At 45.9% G+C, this 19,722-nt stretch overlaps 1 protein-coding gene across 1 annotated transcript in view; it reads left to right on the forward strand.

The window, feature by feature from the left end:
- The window catches only part of LOC143923753 (dipeptidyl peptidase 4-like), a 179,437-nt gene that overhangs the window by 14,069 nt on the left and 145,646 nt on the right, over positions 1-19,722 (forward strand). The window contains exon 2 of the mRNA XM_077447582.1: positions 18,557-18,594. Coding sequence (XP_077303708.1) covers positions 18,557-18,594 — 38 coding nt within the window. The remainder of the gene's footprint in view (positions 1-18,556; positions 18,595-19,722) is intronic.

Raw genomic sequence — 19,722 nt, forward strand, 5'->3', positions numbered from 1 at the left:
TTGCACTGAGGACAGAAAGGAGTTTATAGCGTTAGGCTCAATTGGAGGGTCTGACATCGTCTTTTGAAGGTTATAGAGGTCCGAATAAAAAGATGCAAATGTATTGGCTATATCCAGGGGGTTAGTCATGCGTACCCCCTTGGAATTTAGAAGATATGGGATTTTCGATTTGCGTTGTTGTTGTTTAATTTGTTTGGCCAGGAAGGCTCCAGATTTATTGCTGAAGGCATACGATTTTAGTTTTAATCTTTTAATGTAATATTCAAATTTGTGGTTCAATAGTTCAGTAAGTTCTCGTCTGCGGTCGCGTAGGGAGTCTAACATAAGCTTAGTGGGGTTGGATTTATGAGTATTTTCCAAGGATGTGATCTGTTGTAAGATTTTGTCTACTTCTGCAGAACGTTTCTTGCGTTCTTGGGTTCCCAATTTTATAAAAAGCCCTCGTAGAGAAGCTTTGTGAGCCAACCAAACTGTGGCCTGATTGGCTACCGATGCACAATTATATTCAAACTAACTCTCAATCTCGGATTTTATGACATGTTCATATGTCTGATTAGTGAGCAGGGATGAATTCATACGCCAAACAGAGTGGTTAGTGGGGCAAGCTTGGGGGAACAGGATCAGGGAGATCGGTGCATGGTCTGACCATGTGGTTGTGCCAATGTGGGATTCTGAGGATGCTAGTAGTGCTTTTTTGTTCGTGAGAAAGAGGTCAATCCGAGAGTAAGAATTACCAGGGTAGGAATAAAAAGTGTAGTCACGCTCAACATCGTGTGCACACCTCCATGGGTCATATACGTTTTCAGAGTCCATAAACGCGGAGAGAGCGGAAGTTTCCTTCCTGCTGGGGTTGGTAGAGTCCAGCAGTGGATCTGGAATGGCATTAAAGTCTCCACATATAACAAGGGAGTCATGCTTGAGTAGTTGTAATTTGGCCTTAAGTTGCTTATAGAATTTTTTCTGAGATGTATTGGGTGCATAGATATTCACCAGCGTTACGTGGTGATTGTCAATTGTAGCCGTCATTTTTATGTATCTACCATCCTCATCTGTGTCAATTTGATGCGGGACAAAGGTCAGGTTGGAGTTAACGGCTATCATCACTCTGCACTTTTTTTTCTTACTATGATTGGAGAAGAAATAATGAGAATAGTTTTTGTGTGCATTTGGGAGGGTTAGAATTTAGAAAATGCGTTTCTTGTACACATAGTATATCAGCTTGTTGTTTGCAAGCTTCTTTCCAGAGGAGGTTTCTTTTGAAAGGGGAGTTAAGCCCCTTGACATTGAGGGATACTAACTTGATTGGCATAATGTTAAAGTAGTAGAGGCTATGCAAAGATGTCGAGTGCGGCTACAGGCTATAGAAAACAAAGTATTACACTGTGTAGATATGGCAATTATACAATGTAGCATACACACTTTACAAGTTGTGATCCTCGGCCTGCAAAAACAAGACGGGGAGCACGATATCCTCTAATAACTGGGTAACTCAATAGTAAAACAGATCTCAGGGACTGGGTGGTCAGTCACAGAATGCTAGATACCAGCGGATTAATGATATAACAGCTGGAAAAAAATAACAATAACAATATGAAAAAATTAAGAACAAAAAGTACAAGAGGGATCTCTGATTGATACCTTAACTCGTGTATTGCTAGAAGCAAAGAAGGGAGTATACAACAGTGTGCTTGGCACACTTCAGCTCAGTGGGGGTGTGAAACTGAAAGGTCGCCCTGGCAGGCTTGCGCATGCAAGGGACATAACTGTTCCGTAGGAGACATCAGACTTTGTCACTTCTGTTTGAAGGACGTCGAGGTGGATGTGCTGTTCCAGTAGTAAGCTTCTCCTGCACGTGCGGTTTCGTGCGGATGGGGAGTAGACCCCAATTAGTCAGTTTTTTGTAGCCGTCCTTGGGAGATAGAATCGGGATTATTTTTTGCTGGTAGGTGACCAATAGTTTGGTCAGATAGCCCCAACGGTATGCAATATTGTGCTCCTGGAGTAGGGATGTGACCGGCGAGAATGATCTGCGGAGCTCCATGGTGGCGGGAGACAAATCCGCAAAAAGAGCAATTTTGCTGTATGGAGCTGGCAGGGGTCTCAGATTCCTGGCTGCACGAAGGAGCTGTTCCTTAATCTGATAAAAGTGAATCCTGGCCAGGACGTCACGGGCAGTGTCAGCTGGGAGATGGTCTGGTTTCGCAATTCTATGCGCTCGATCAATAACCATGTCTTGGGGTGTGAGATTAGGAATCAGGGTAAGAAAAAGCTGTTGAAGGTAATTTGGTAAGTCAGTGGGTTGTACGGTTTCAGGGACCCCCCTAAATTTTATGTTGTTACACCTGGACCTAGCTTCCAGGTCTGCGAGCTTCAATTTTATTTTCTGAATTTCTTCCGTGTGGTGTTCGTGAGCATCAAGAAGTTCATTTTGAGCTTTACTCATGTCAGAAACTTGCTCATCTGTCATGTCTGCTCTGTCTTCTAGGCAGTCCAGTCTATCATGCACTTGGGATAGGGAAAGTTGTAGTTCCCTGTGGAGGTCTTTCTGCAGGGTGAGTAACATGGATTTTAGCATGCTCTCGGACACAGGATTATCAGTTACTGGTATGGCAGCCAGGGTGGACAATGGGGTTGGTGCAGCAGGAGCAGAGCCAGGGTCAGGGCCGTGATGCTTTTTAGCCACATGAGCCTTATGGGGAGAGTTGCAGGGGGAGGAGGCCATTCTCTTACCTCTCTCCTGTGGCACATCTCCCATGGGAAACGATGGAGGGGGGAGGCTATCCATCTCCTCTGCTTCCTCTCTGGTGTTGCGGTCTGGCGATGGATGTGCAGGAGGTGCAGATTGCTGTGAGGACTGTGAAGGCCTGTGCGACGCAGAGCCTATGTCACTGTTGTCCCGTTCGGCGCCATCTTGGCTGGACAGTTGATCCATGCGGCCTAAAAATTCGGCCACAGGGCGCGGCTGCGGCGGTGGATGGCGGCGTCCGGGCATGCCGCTGTGTGTCCCGAAACCCCCCTCTCTCTAACGAACGAGAGAGAGAAGGTCTGTCGCTGCTGTGTCGCTGTATAAGCCTAACGTGGAGCGGAGCTCAGATCTCAGGTGGCCATCTCGCTCCGCGGCTAGCCACGCCCCCCTGGACTTATCTTTTAATTGCATATTATCTGCAATCCTTAAACAGAGACTCCCAATGCTCCAGACCACTATCTCCTTTTGAGAAGCTTTGCACCCAGTCAACCCCTCAAAGGCACTTGATAGCTCTCACCCATAACATGTTATTTGATGAAGAACACCCCGGCTCCACCTTAGCATGCAAACGCTGGGAGGAAGATCTCTCCCTGTCAATATCCGACGAACAATGGAGCTCCATTTTCCACACTATCCACAGAGGCTCCTCCAATGTCAGCACTCAGGAGAATTGTTAGAAGATCCAATCGAGATGGTACCGCACCCCCTCACTCTTACACAAATTTGCTTCCAATACCACCGACATTTGCTGGAAGTGTCTCCTAGACAAGGGTACGCCACTGCACATTTGGTGGTCCTGTACCCCCCTTCAGGGTTACTGGAGAGAAGTATGTAGAATCACTTCCCAAATTACCACCTACAACATTGAGCCCACCCCATCCCAATGCCTTCTCCATCTTTCGCCTTTACCAAGACGAGTCTATCATGGCTCCCTGGCGATGCATATGCTCAACGCGGCAAAACAGTGTATCCCCATTCACTGGGGGTCGCCCAGAGTCCCCTCCATTAAAGAATGGTTTACCAGAATCAACAAAACAGCCGAAATGGAAGAGCTGATCCATGTATCCAAGGACACCCCCTCGAAATTTAGCAAGAAATGGGCCTGTTGGAAACACTTCCAGACCACCACAGCCTACGCAGATGTATACAAGTAAAGGCCTCAGGATTGCTGCCTTTACCCTATAGGGCCTAATTTACATGTACAATATTGAACTTTAAGCTACAGAAACCGAGAGAAGGGTAAGAATTTAAGATACATACCAATTGCTCTGCTTCGGGGGGGGGGGGGATCATAGGAAAGGGGGACCCCTCCCCCTTGACATGATCCCTTCATCCCTCCCCTCCTTTTTTTTTTTTTTCTCCCCCCCCCCCTGCTCCCTTCCCCCGTCCTATTCTGGTATTATACCATCCCAAAATAGACGTGCACACATGTTTGCTCACGTAAATACCACACGCTCCCAACAACACATAACCTTCCCCATCTTAGGTGGACTCCCACCTGGGACTCCCCTGCTATGACCCAGTATACTTGCCACCAAAAACGACTAACCGCCAGCCCCATGATTTCACAAGGGTTGAACCACCATTCCATATTATTAGTCCCTGTATCCTCCCTCCGATCTTCTTAAAGACCTTGGGGCAATTACCTCTAGAGTAATATGTTATGAACCATACCAGATAGCTCTTAGCCCTTGTACACACGGTCGGAGAATCCGTCGGAATGTGTCCTATTGGACCGTGTCGTCGGATAATCCGACTGTGTGTGGTATGCATCGGACTGATTCCGTCGGACCCAATTTTCCAACATGTTGGAAATATTTCCCGACCAACTGGGCCGGTCGGACATACTCCGATCATGTGTAGAGAATTTTGATCGGACCAAGTGCCACGCATGCTCAGATCAAATTCCTACATCAAAGCTATTGGCTACTAGCCTGAATGTAGTCCCATCGTAATGAAATGACGTCATCACGTTCTGAAAGATCGGATTTTTCGCCAACTTTGTCCGACCGTGTGTATGCAACAGTTTCGGACAAGATCCGACGGACAAGATCCGACGGGCAAAATCCGACGGATTTGGTTGTGGAAATCTCCGACCGTGTGTACAGGGGCTAACTCTTCTTATTAACCTGACGAGCACTTAGTCGGTTTTATTTCTCAAACCTGTATGGTCCTGTGAATTTAAGTATGTTTCTATACTATATATACTCTGATTACTCGGTAACTTCGCTGATATTGTATTCAACCTGTTGTTGGAAATGTCTGTTCATTTGTACTTTTGAGCTTTTTCCAGAATAAAAATATGTTTAAAAAAAAAAAGAAGGCCTTCAGCCAGCCCAACTGAGGCCTCGATGAACCGCAGACACTTGGCAGAATTGCCTAGGGGGCAAACAGTCCCCCTCCCAGGTTGTCCTGTCCTAATTGCCTAGGGGGCCAACAGTCCCCCCCCCCCCCCCCCAGATTGTCCTATCCTCCTCAGGAAAAAAGATCCCTCTGCCCTCACTCTGAGTATTTATACACACTCCCAGACAATATCTGGGCACTTCTCCCCAGGGTGTGGCCGGGGCTGCATAAATATTCAGCTGCTGATTAGATTCTCCCTGCCCACTATCTTCCATACCGTTTTTGGAAAAACTGGAAAGAGGTTTACCTTGCAGCCACTGAAACACAATACAGACCAGAACAGAACAATCAAACAGTCACACTGATTGCAGTGGGCCAGAACTAAATCTACCTAACAATACAATTCAGCTCACCTGAATACAGTAAGTCAAAACTAAATTGACCTAACCTTGCCCCTAGCTAGGAGAATGCTACACATTGGGGGCAGCAACACTTTGACCCCTTTCACACCAGGGCGTTTTGCAGGCGCTATAGCGTTAGAAATAGCGCCTGCAATCCGCCCTAAAGAAGCTGCAGCATTGTTTGTAGTGTGAAAGCCTGAGGGCTTTCACACTACAATGGTGCGCTGGCAGGACGTCAGGGAAAAGTCCTGCCAGCAGCTTCTTTGGAGCGGTGAAGGAGCGGTGTGTTTACCGCTCCTCCACCGCTGCTCCCCATTGAAATCAATGGGGCAGCGCTGTAATACCGCCGGCAAAACGCCGCTACTGCGGCATATTGCCGGAAGTTTTAACCCTTTTTCGGCCGCTAGTGAGGGTAAAAGCTCCCCGCTAGCGCCCAAAATGCGCCGCAAATCCAGCGGTAAAACGCCGCTAAAAATAGCGGCGTTTTACCACCCACACTATGGGCCGTGTGGTGTGAAAGGGGTCTTTGTAAGGCACATTTACAAGTTGAACTTCTTCTATTTTCTCTCTTGACTGTATTCTGCAACTATTCCACTAGGGAGCCAGTGATACAGGATCTACAGGATTCTACAAAAATCGAGCTCCCAAGGAAGGGAAATTCAGCTCACAGCAATGCACTGTGCCTTTAGCATGTTTAACCACTTTCAGACCGGACCATTTTGCTGGTAAATGACCAGAGGTCTTTTTACACTTTGGCACTGCGCTGCTTTAACTGGTAATTGCGCGGTCATGCAATGTTGTACCCAAACAAAATTTGCGTCCTTTTCTTCCCACAAATAGAGCTTTCTTTTGATGGTATTTGATTGCCTCTGCGATTTTTATTTTTTGCGATATAAACGTAAAAAGACCGCAAATTTTGAAAAAAAATGATATTTTCTACTTTTTGTTATTAGAAAAATCCAATAAACTCAATTTTAGTCATACATTTAGGCCAAAATGTATTCAGCCACATGTCTTTGGTAAAAAAAAAGTCAATAATTGTATATTTATTGGTTTGCGCAAAAGTTGTCACATCTACAAACTAAGGTACGTTTTCTGGAATTTACGCAGCTTTTAGTTTACGACTGCCTATCTCATTTCTTGAGGTGCTAAAATGGCAGGGCAGTACAAAACCCCCCCAAATGACCCCATTTTGGAAAGTAGACCCCCTAAGGAAATTGATAAGAGGCATGTTGAGCCCATTGAATATTTTATTTTTTTGCCTCAAGCGATTGAATAATGACAAAAAAAAAATTTTATTTTTTTTTTACACAAAGTTGTCACTAAATGATATATTGCTCACACATGCTATGGGCGTATGTGAAATGACACCCCAAAATAAATTCTGCTGCTTCTCCTGAGTACGGGGATACCACATATGTGGGACTTTTTGGGAGCCTAGCCGCGTACGGGGCCCCGAAAACCAAGCACCGCCTTCAGGCTTTCTAAGGGCGTAAATTTTTGAGTTCACTTCTCACTACCTATTACAGTTTTGAAGGCCATAAAATGCCAAGATGGCACAAAACCCCCACAAATGACCCCATTTTAGAAAGTAGACACCCCAAGCTATTTGCTGAGAGGCATGTTGAGTTCATGGAATATTTTATATTTTGCCACAAGTTGCGGGAAAATTACAAACTTTTTTTTTTTTTTTTTTTTTTTCACAAAGTTGTCACTAAATGATATATTGCTCACACATGCCATGGGCATATGTGAAATGACACCCCAAAATAAATTCTGCTGCTTCTCCTGAGTACGGGGATACCACATATGTGGGACTTTTTGGGAGCCTAGCCGCGTACGGGGCCCCGAAAACCAAGCACCGCCTTCAGGCTTTCTAAGGGCGTAAATTTTTGAGTTCACTTCTCACTACCTATTACAGTTTTGAAGGCCATAAAATGCCAAGATGGCACAAAACCCCCACAAATGACCCCATTTTAGAAAGTAGACACCCCAAGCTATTTGCTGAGAGGCATGTTGAGTTCATGGAATATTTTATATTTTGCCACAAGTTGCGGGAAAATTACAAACTTTTTTTTTTTTTTTTTTTTTTTTCACAAAGTTGTCACTAAATGATATATTGCTCACACATGCCATGGGCATATGTGAAATGACACCCCAAAATAAATTCTGCTGCTTCTCCTGAGTACGGGGATACCACATATGTGGGACTTTTTGGGAGCCTAGCCGCGTACGGGGCCCCGAAAACCAAGCACCGCCTTCAGGCTTTCTAAGGGCGTTACAGTTTTGAAGGCCATAAAATGCCAAGATGGCACAAACCCCCCCCAAATGACCCCATTTTGGAAAGTAGACACCCCTAAATTTAGGGGTACACTAGTGAGACTAGGTAATAAATGGCGGGTGCCCTGAAACTATAAAAAAATAACTAACCAACCAGCGTCACCTGTAACAGTTATATGGTGATCACTGGTGAAAGGGTTAACTAGGGGGCAATCAGGGGGCTTTATGCGGTAGTATATGGGGGTCCCTGGCGCTATAAAAAGCTGCGGCGAACCTAAATACCTACCTGCCTAACTAGCGTCACCTGTGACACTAATACAGCGATCAGAAAAACGATCGCTTATTAGGCTGGGTTCACACTGGAGCGATGCGGGAACGCCACAAATGCGCGGCGGGTTCCCGCATCGCATGCCTCCCGGCGGCAGTTCACACTGCCCTATGCGAACTGCTGGGAGTGTCAGTGAAATGTTACTGACACCCCCAGATCAGTTCGCATATCGCAGTGCGATCTGCAAACTCGGATCGCATGGTGTGAAAACCCATGCGATCCGATTCTGCTGCGGGCCAAAAAAAGGGTCCCGTGCGAATTTGCGGCGGGTGCGGCGGGTGTGGCGAATGGCTGAACTCGAATCGCACAGAGATCGGATGTGATTTGCACTGCAGTGCGGTGCGAATCACATCCGTTCTCAAACCGCTGCAATGTGAACCCAGCCTTAGTGACACTGGCGACGGGGGGTGATCACGGGGTTAAACCTTTATTGGGGGGGTTAGGGGGGTACCTTAGAACTAAAGGGGGCTAACCCTAACTGCCCTAACAGTTATTAGTCACAAATGACACCCGCCGGGTGATCAGGGGGTTAAACCTTTATTAGGTAATAAATGGCGGGTGCCCTGAAACTATAAAAAAATAACTAACCAACCAGCGTCACCTGTAACAGTTATATGGTGATCACAGGTGAAAGGGTTAACTAGGGGGCAATCAGGGGGCTTTATGCGGTAGTATATGGGGGTCCCTGGCGCTATAAAAAGCTGCGGCGAACCTAAATACCTACCTGCCTAACTAGCGTCACCTGTGACACTAATACGGCGATCAGAAAAATGATCGCTTATTAGGCTGGGTTCACACTGGAGCGATGCGGAAATGCCGCGAATCCGCGGCGGGTTCCCGCATCGCATGCCTCCCGGCGGCAGTTCACACTGCCCTATGCGAACTGCTGGGAGTGTCAGTGAAATGTTACTGACACCCCCAGATCAGTTCGCATATCGCAGTGCGATCTGCAAACTCGGATCGCATGGTGTGAACACCCATGCGATCCGATTCTGCTGCGGGCCAAAAAAAGGGTCCCGTGCGAATTTGCGGCGGGTGCGGCGGGTGTGGCGGGTGCGGCGGGTGCGGCGAATGGCTGAACTCGAATCGCACAGAGATCGGATGTGATTTGCACTGCAGTGCGGTGCGAATCACATTCGTTCTCATAAACCGCTGCAATGTGAACCCAGCCTTAGTGACACTGGTGACGGGGGGTGATCACGGGGTTAAACCTTTATTGGGGGGGGGTTAGGGGGGCACATTAGAACTAAAGGGGGCTAACTCTAACTGCCCTAACAGTTATTACAGTCACAAATGACACCAATGCAAAAAAAAAAAAAAATGACATTGGTGTCACTGTGACTGGGGGGCAGGGGTAATTGGGGGGGTGATCGGGGGGTAAAGGGGGGGTGTGAGTGTGCCTGGCATGTTCTACTGTGTGTGTAGAGTGTTGGTGCAACTCACCGATCCGCTCTCCTCCGTGTCGGAACGAAAAATACCGACACGGAGGAGAGAATACATCACTTCCTCTCCTGTGTTTACATTACAGGAGAGGAAGTGATGTCACCGGGGATTTCCATTCGTCGAGAGCGATCGCGAGGGGGTGGCCATGAATGAATGGCCGCCCCCTCATCCCGGATCGCTCTCGAAGGAATGCCGACCGCCGCAGGCACCGGGGGGGGCCCGATCGGGCCCCCCACCCGCGGGCAGGCAGGGACTTATATATACGCCCATATGCCTGCCCGTGCCATTCTGCCGACGTATATCGTCGTGCGGCGGTCGGCAAGTGGTTAACAGGAGTTTCAATCTAAGAATACCTACACTATATTGTCAAAAGTATTGTGAAACCTACCTTTACGCACATATGAACTTTAATGGCATCCCAGTCTTAGTCCATAGGGTTCAATAGTGAGTTGGCCCACCCTTTGCAGCTATAACAACTTCAACTCCTCTGGGAGATCTGTCCACACGGTTTAGGAGTGTACCTATGGAAATGTTTGACGATTCTTCCAGAGGCGCATTTGTGAGGTCAGGCACTGATGTTGGACGAGAAGGACTGTTTCGCAGTCTCCAATCTAATTCATCCCAAAGGTGTTCTATCGGGTTGTGGTCATGCAGGACAGTCAAGTTCCTCCACCCCAAACTCACTCATCCATGTCTTTATGGACCTTGCTTTGTGCACTGGTGTGCAGTCATGTTGGAACAGGAAGGGGCCATCCCCAAAGTGTTCCCACTGGAACTAAGGGGCCAAGCCCAACCCCTGAAAAACAACCCCACACCATTATCCCCCCTCCACCAAATGATTTAGACAAGTGCACAAATGAAGGTCCATAAATACATGGATGAGCGAGTTTGGGGTGTAGAAACTTGACTGGCCTGCACAGAGTCCTGATCGCAACCCAATAGAACACCTTTGGAATGAATTATAACTGAGTTTGTGAGTCAGGCCTGACTTCACAAATTCACATCTGGAAGAATGGTCAAACATTCCCATAGACATCCTCCTAAACCTTGTGGACAGCCATCCCAGAAGAGTTGAAGCTCTTATAGCTGCTAAAGGTGGGTCAACTCCATATTGAACTCTATGAACTAAGACTAAGATGCCATTAAAGTTCCTGTGTGTGTAAAGACAGGCATCTCAATACTTTTGACAATATAGTGTATTTGGTTTAGAATGCCATTGATGTGGGTGAGAAGAGTCAGGAAAATAAACTTAAATATCACATAATAAATAATGTGATTTAATAATGAAAAAATGTAAATGCCTCTACGTTTTTTGTATTTTTGGGGTAAATTTTTTTGGAAGGTGTTCGGTGTTTTCACATATTGTGTGTCTGATGTTCCTTGACATCAACTGGAAAAATGCACTCCACCCACGCTGCTCTGCCAATTGGCACTCTCCATTGTCACAAACAAGCCATGCCAGGGTTCTCTGGAAACTTTGACCAGCAGATGTAACATTACTTTACTACGATCTGGCAAATCTTTGTGTATACTGAACTGATCACTAGAAAGCTGTCATTCCTGCCTGAAAATAATGCACAACCACTCTAATTCCTATAGATTTGTCTTCTAAGTTATCATATTACTGTATATATTTTAGCAGTATGAAAACCAATACTCCCCACCTCAATGTAACTTACTTTCTAATTTCCCCAATTTTTTCATGCATTTTTGGCACGTTTTTGCACAACTTGCGGGTTTTGTATGCAGCGTTCTTGGGCTTTGGCGGTTTTTTATTAGCCAATAGAGAAATATAATATTTGTCGCTATGTTTTTCAGCTTTTTTAGCTTTTCTACTGTATTTTCTGGCGTATAAGACTACCTTTTACACTTAAAAAAATGCCCAAAAATCGGGGGTCGTCTTATACGCCGGGTATACAATGCTGCCCGATGGATGTCAGCCCCCAAATGTCTGCTAATACTGTATGTAGCTTCAGCTACAAACAGTATACGCCGTTGAGCCAATCCCGGCGAGCGATGTATTCTATTAATGAATACAGAGCCTGCTTGGATTGGAGTAACAACCTCTGTCAATCCGAGCAGGCTACATAGAGTAGCCTGCTTGGATTGGGAGAGAGAGAGAGCGAGCGAGAGCGAGAGAGAGCGCGCGAGAGCGTGCAAGAGAGAGCGCGAGAGAGAGCGAGGCAAGGGCTGATGATGCTACAGCCTCTGCCAATCTAAGCAGGCGTTGTATTCATTAAAATAATACACCGCTCACCATACTTCCCTGGGTAAATCCATTCACTGATCTTCTACTACTATACATCCTGCTGTTTGCCTTTGAGGTCCCAGGCACCCAAGAGGGACAGGTAAATCTGGGACATATGACAGGGGGGTTATTAAATGTATTTTGGTGGACAATTCCCATAGAATGTAACCCAAAAGTGGTATAGGTTTGGTTAGTTAAAAATTCTACTTTCCGGAGTTGTGGCATTCAATAGATCTCTGTGTTATTATTGTTTGATTTACTTTATGACATATCACAGCATGGCGGATGAGTAGTTGGCATTCTTGCTTTGTGTTTTTTAATGGTTCTAATGTTTTTTTAAATGGTGTTGCCTCAGAAGGGGGGGGGGGGGTAGTCTTATACTGCGAGTATTGCCCAAAACCTATGTTTTCGCTTGAAAAATAGGGGGTCGTCTTATACACCCAGTCGCCTTATACGCCGGCAAATACGGTATGTATGTTTCATTTCTTCTTTTATTATTATTCATTTATTAGAATGTTTTTCCATTAGGCCCATTTCACACTGGGGCAGGATCGGCGTCGGCTGTAAAATGGTAATATTTTTAGCACTGCTTTACCTTTGTTTTAGTGGTGGTATTCGGCCACTAGTGGGGGCAGTTTTACCCCCCTGCTAGTGGCCGAGAAAGGGTTAAAACCACTGCAAAGTGCTGCAGTAGCAGCGCTTTGCCGGCAATATAGTCGAGCTGTCCCATTGATTTCAATGGGCAAGAGCGGTGAAGGAGCGGTGTATACTCATAACCGTGTATATTTATAACTGTGTTTACTATGATTCAGTTTGTGGATGAACAGGGATAGGCAGTGTTAATTTTATCGACTAAAATGACTAAAACATTTTAGTCGACTAAATGAATATTATTTTAGTAGACTAAAATACAACTAAAACTAAACCAACTGAAATGACTAAAATACGACAAAAACTAAAATGTCATTTTAGTCAAAGACTAAAATGGGACTAAAACTAAAATGCCATTTTAGTCAAAAGACTAAAACTAATTTGAAATTTGACTTCAAAATTAACACTGGTCTGTAGTGCATGTTCATACCTCAATGTAATAATAAATAACATTAAAATTTTCACTCCAGCAGTATATAATGAGTTTGCAAATTGTAGAGAATTGTTAATTAATGCATTACAATTTAATTACATCCATTTGATTTTAGACGACTAAAATGTACTGGACATTTAGTCGACTAAATACAACAAAAATTAAAACAATTGCAGAAGACTAAAATGAGACTAAAACTAAATCAAAATTTGCTGCCAAGATTAACACTGCTGATAGGAGAGAACAAAGGGATGACTCTAAGCTCTTGTACACACGGTCAGACATTCCGACCACAAAATCCGTCTGATTTTTTCCGACGGATTTTGTCTGAAACTGGTGTTGCATACACACGGTCGGACAAAGTTGTCGGAAAATCCAATCATTCATAACATGATGACATTCATTCGTTACGACAGGACTACGTTCAGGCTAGTAGCCAATATCTTTGGTCTCGTAATTTGATCTGAGCATGCGTGGCACTTTATTCAATCGGAATTCTCTACAAATGATCGGACAAAGTCTGATCGGATCATGTTGTCGGAAAATTTTATATCCAGCTCTCAAACTTTGTTGGTCTGACAAAAGCCTGATGGAGCCCACACACAGTCAGATTATCAGACAACACGGTCCGATCCGACATTTTCCGTCGGAATGTCCGACCGTGTGTACAAGGGCTATGACTTTTTCTGCTGCTGCTCTTTTCCTGTCCACTGAACAGACTGAGGTTGTAGAAAGGACACTGCTAAATTATTTAACCACTTAAGCCATGGACCATTTTGCTTTGCTAAAGACCAGACCACTTTTTGTGATTCGGCACTGCGTCGATTTAACTGATAATTGGGGGGTCGTGCGACGTGGCTCCTTTTTTTTCCCCCACAAATAGAGCTTTCTTTTGGTGGTATTTGATCACCCCTGCGGTTTTTATTTTTTGCTCTATAAACAAAAATTTTTTAAAAAAACGCAATATTTTTTACATTTGCTTTAATAAATATCCCCCAAAAATATCAAAATAATTTTTTTTTCCCTCAGTTTAGGCTGATACGTATTCTTCTACATATATTTGGTAAAAAAAAAACGCAATAAGCGTTTAATGATTGGTTTGCGCAAAAGTTATATTGTCTACAAAATAGGGGATAGTGTTTAAGCATTTTTATAAAAAATTTTTTTTACTAGTAATGGAGGCAATCAGTGATTTTTATCATGACTGCAACATTATGGCGGACACATCGGACACTTTCGGTATGATTTTGAGACCATTCGCATTTATACAGCGATCTGTGCAATTAAAAATGTCACTGGCCAAAGGTGGAGCAACATTTGTCCGGTTCAGCAGGAATCAGCAGGAATCAGACGGATTTCAATCCATCTATGGCCGTTCCCACATGACAGAGGCAGTGGCAGCTGGTGCTCCAAACTTTTGTGGGGGGGGGGGCGCAAACAAACTGAAAAATTCTGCAAAAAAAAACCACCAATTGCAGCCTCACTGTGCCCATCAATTGCAGCCTCACTGTGCCCATGAATTACAGCCACTGTGCCCATGAATTGCAGCCATTGTGCCCATCAATTGCAGCAACTGTGCTTATCAATTGCAGCCACTGTGTGCATCAAATGGCACCAATGTGCCCATCAAATGCTTCCACTGTGCCCATCGAATGCTGTGACCCCGTGCCCATCGAATGCTGTGACCCCGTGCCCATCGAATGCTGTGACCCCGTGCCCATTGAATGCTGCCTTTGTGCCCATCAAATGCAGATACTGTGATTGCCCCACCCACTCACCGTCTGCCCGGGACTTACCCTGTCTCAGTGGGGCACCGGGTGATAGCGGCAAGCGGTGCCCTCCATGGGTCTTCTCCCCTCCTCTCCTCTCCTATAGACGACTGGACGTCTGATCACAGTGCCTGATGTTTCAGCCAATCAGGTGACGGGTAACAGACCTGCGCACCTGATTGGCGGAAAGACAGTTCAGTGTTAGAAAAGCAAATTCATTTGCTGTTCTAACACACCTGCATGGCACTCGCAGGTCACCTTTTTTGATGCCTATTAGAGCCTATGGCTCTAATCAGGTGCTTCAAAACACCCCTGCCGCTGTAATTCAGGCACCCGGTGCCTGAATAGGGGGATAGGGGTTGTCAGCGGTGGACATGGATGGATGGCTATGCATAAATCTATCCATTGGTCATAGAGGGGGGGTGACTGGAGAGAGGGGGCGGTGCCCGTGCGCCCTTATGGATGCATCGTTACTGGACAGAGGTCAATCTAACGAATGGCAATGTTGGAAATTTTTAATTCAATTGGTGGCTGCAGTTAATCAGCTGCAGCATTAATCAGTGTATTCTAACAGCACAGGAAGCCCTGCTATCACAATACAATAGCACAGTTTGAGGGGGATTCCTCCAGCCATCTCATTTGTGTGAGTGAAACTGTAGATTTTTATTTCCATCCGCTTGCTGGCTGATTGAAAAAAAAAAAAAAGACTCTTCTACGCCCAGTGTAACCCCTTGCTGTCCACATACCACATATGTGCATTGACAAAGAGAGGGTGGGCTTTAACACCCATCACAAACAAACATAAATTTCCCAGGACACATACAAGCTAGCCTGCAGACAAACGAAATTGACCCTGTCTAACTGTTCACATTAGAAACAGAGGGTTTTGTTGCACATGTAGCACCCTGGTGTTTAGGCAGGTAATTGTTAGTAGATCCACTGATTCCTCTCTAGTTCTGGACTTGCTGCACCTTCTCTTATCTGTAGCTAGGTGGCATTATGCTGGTGACATTAGATAGACAAAGGCTTGGCAAGGTCAGGTTATGAATGGATGGGGTGTCTCATCCAATTGGTGGAGGATTCTTTAGTCCCCTGGCCTGATGGGAGAGCCTATTTATTTGGGTGGAGTCAGGTGATTGGGGTTCTGTGCCACCTGAATGACTGACTGTCTGGGTGGATGTTCGTTATGCTGCCCCGGGCTGCAGCCTATCCCAGGAACATCTGGCTGCTAGGTTTTCTGAGGCCTAGCCAGAAGCAGGAGAAGCAGAGCAGGGCTGGGACTGGAGTCCAACCAAGAGTAATGGTTCAGCCGGACAGAGAACCAGTTGTAGTCAGAGGTAAAGATAGAGGGGAAGCTGTCACCACTAAGGGACCATCCACCTTGTTACCAGAGACCATTGTGAGTAAGCTGAAGCCAGTGCCAGAGCAGTCTTCTCACCAGCCGGGGACGGTGAAGAAGTGGGAAAACTTCAGCACGTGCCAAGCCAGGGACACAGCAGGACAGCTGAGGTGACCCTTGGGGAGCATCAGTGAGTGCCAAGCCAGGGACCTAGCGGGTCAGCAGGAGTGACGCTTGAGGAGTATCTGTGAGTGCCAGCCCAGGGACCCAGTAGGGAAGCGGGGGTGACCCTTGAGGAAGCTCCTGGAGGATGCTGGGACTGTGACATCATAAGGGGCGGGCCCATCACCCGGTGACCCCGCCCACTGTCCCTATATATATTGTCCCTATATAAGTCGCTGCACAACGCGTCCCTGTCATTGCAGCCAGAGAGAGCTTTGAGTCAACATCTCAAGGAAGAAGAGAATAAGAAGAAGAAGAGAAGGCAGCGGTGGCAACAGAAGACCGGGCCACCGCTAGTAAAAGAGCTGGGAGAAGAAAGCGGAGGCCTGGCAAGAAGAACCAAAGAGGGGGACAAGACCCCCGAAGAGGGGGACAAGGCCCCCAAAGTCGGAAGAAGAGGTGACGACAGAAGACCGGGCCATCGCTAGTAAAAGAGCTGGGAGAAGAAAGAGGAGGCCCGGCAAGAAGAACCGAAGAGGGGGACAAGACCCCCGAAGTCGGAAGAAGACCCCCCGAATGGCAGCAGAGACGAATAAGAAAGCCGGGCTCCTCCACTAGTAAAAGAGCTAGCAGAAGATAGCGGAGGAGTCCGGCGAGAAGAGCCCCCAAGACGGAAGAAGACACCCTGGGCTGTGAAATAAATTATTTTAAAACCTTGTGTTGTGTTTTATTTACATTTTTTTCACCAGGTGAATGGGCACATTGTACCCCATACTCATTCACATAGGGTGGGGGGCCGGTATCTGGGAGCCCCCTTATTAAAGGGAGCTCCTGGACTCTGATAAGCCCCCCGCCCGCAGACCCCGACAACCAACGGCCAGGGTTGAGGGCACGCGGCCTGGTACGGCTCAGGGGGGGAGGCCGCTCGCTCATTCCCACCCCCTTTCCTGACTGGCCGGGCTGTGTAGTCAGATAAGGGTCTGATATGGGCTTTGGGGGCCCCCATGCCGTTTTTTCGGCGTAGGGCTTCCCCTTTAAGTCCATACCAGGTGATGGGGCTAGCGAGGTGTCAATCTCGCCCCCTTTCGCTAGTCCCGTCTACCTGGAGCCGCATTCAAAATGAACAGACTTTCCTCCGTGTGTGGGCATGTCTGTTCATTTCAAAAGTCCAGCGGACTCCCGCCATAGTCCGGTGGTTTGTCCGCTGCACCTAGTCCGCCGGGTAGGGATCCGTATGTTCCCCAGTCTCGGAAGCCATTGGTCCGAGGTGCAGTAACTGGGGGAGGATTTAAGGTGTCCGGGTGTGCTTTCGGCTTGGAGGGGCACCGCAGCTTGTGAAGGTGACCGGGGGAGGACTCTTCGGAGGAGGGTCAACAAGCTGGCATCCTGAGAAGTGCCTGGTTACTGAGTTGGGAAAGACAAAAATCTGTGCATCACGGATCACGGTAAATTGGCTGCTGGTAGCAGCCGTTTACCACTTGATCGCTCCATCAAATGACGGAGCGATCACTTGTAAACAAACCAGCATCATGTCATGACGCCGGTTCCTCCCTCCCCTCTCTGTACCGATCTGTACAGTGCGAGGGGAGAGGGGGAGAGGGCAGAGATCGTTTGCAGCAGTGCTGTGGGCTGGATCAGTAGTGCCCACAGCATTGCTCAGTGCCTATACTCTGCCAATACTCTGCCTATACTCGCCAATACCCGCCAATACTCTACAATAAATTTTAACAGAAACAAATCTTTTTTTTTTTTTCCAGTCTTTTTTTGATTTATAGCGCAAAAAATGAAAAACCCAGCGGTGATTAAATACCACCAAAAGAAAGCTCTATTGGTTTGGTTAGGAAGGTTGTTTAAGTGCCCAGTGGGTCAAGTGGTTAAAGTCTAGTACCCTCTGTCCTTAAACAAAGTGTACTTTTACTTCTCCCTGCATGACAAATACAATTTGCCAATAACTTTTTTTTTTAAAGACATACTACCTCTCATTCACATCGATCAAATTCCGATTTCTTTTTTTTTTTCCTTAAGTACCCAGACTTGCATAAAACCTAGATGGCTATCAGCCAGGAAAGTTAACTTGATTACAAAGTGATCACACACTCCCCCCCTCTTCTCAGCCCAAAACAGCTGGCAGAAAGTTTTAACTCTCTTTTCCTGTTGCAGGCTGCGCTCTCCTCACTTAAGGACTTGTGGATGACTCTGTAGATCAGTTTCTTCGCTATTAGAAAAATGTTGTAATGTACTTGGAATTGCTTTCATGTACCTAGGACTATGCCCAATCCTACCGCTCCTTACTAATGTTTAACCATTTGCCCTGAAGTTGTTAACACAGCAACTTGGATGATCACAAGATAGCTGATACTTAAACTATTCCTTTTTCCTTTCTGCATTACTGCTCTCACTTACCTTGGAGCAGGGGACTACATTCCTCTAAGGAACCCAACAAAGATGAAGGTAAGTGACTTACCTTGATATATTGCAATGTACAATTATGTTTTTTGAAATGTGTGCATTTAAACAGAAGCAGCAGCTAATGAACTACAAACTTCAGCATACCTTTCTAATATCCATTAAAGCTGAAGATTTATAGTTTGATGAAATCTGATTAATGGTAATTCCCTATGTCTATATCAGTGGTGTTGCACTACAGCACATGGGTCAGCATACTGTTACTAATGGTTCTTCTTTACCATATCTTTATATTTGCATCAGGAACTACTGTATATAACCTTTAGATGTTCATTGGGACACCAGCTGCAGCACAGATGCATCCAATTTTGATTGAATGAAGGTGTACGTTTTTATGATTCTTGAAATCATTATGTACCCTGTTTCCCCTACAATAAGACCTAGTGTGATTGTCAGTGATAGCTGCAATAAAAGCCCTACCCCCCAAATAAGCCCTAGTTAAAGTCCTTGTAGGTCTTCTTTTCAGGGTAGGGCTTATTTTTGAGGAAACAGAGTAGGGCTTATTTGGGTGGTAGGGCTTATATTGCAGCCAACACCGACAATCACGCTAGGTCTTATTTTAGGGGAAACAGGGTATGTTGTAGAAAATGTACCTGCAGCATGAAAAGATTAGTTAATAAGTAATAAATACATTGTAGAGCAACAGTACTGAATGTCTACCAATGCATTCAGACCTGCTGTACTTTTAAGTTTGCAGTGAGTGTTGCTCCTGGATATTCAGCTCTCAATAAATTTATGGAAATTGCTGTACTTTTAGTTACAGGTGGCAATGTTTGCAATTAATATCCAAGAGCACTACACCAATTGCATAACTATACCCATAGAACAGTATTTCTTTCAACCAGTGTGCCTTCTGGGTTCTTCAGGGGTGTCTTGGTAAAATGCCTAAAAATTGCCAAACAATTATGTACAAGCCAGTGGGGTGGATCAAGCTTGCCTTTTTGAAAGCCGCAGGATTTTTTGTTTTGCAGCAATACAACCTTTGGCACCATGCAGGTCAGCCGCCGGCATCCTAACAACCAATGATGTCATTGGTTGATGAGGGAGACCTGCATAGAATCCTTGTTTGCCCCTCCTTGGCTCCTCTCCATTAGCACTGTGGTCACTTTACCT

Source organism: Lithobates pipiens, unplaced genomic scaffold, assembly GCF_037356315.1.
Source record: "Lithobates pipiens isolate NorthernLeopardFrog02 unplaced genomic scaffold, aLitPip1_a1.2 Scaffold_22, whole genome shotgun sequence".
Classification (NCBI taxonomy): domain Eukaryota; kingdom Metazoa; phylum Chordata; class Amphibia; order Anura; family Ranidae; genus Lithobates; species Lithobates pipiens.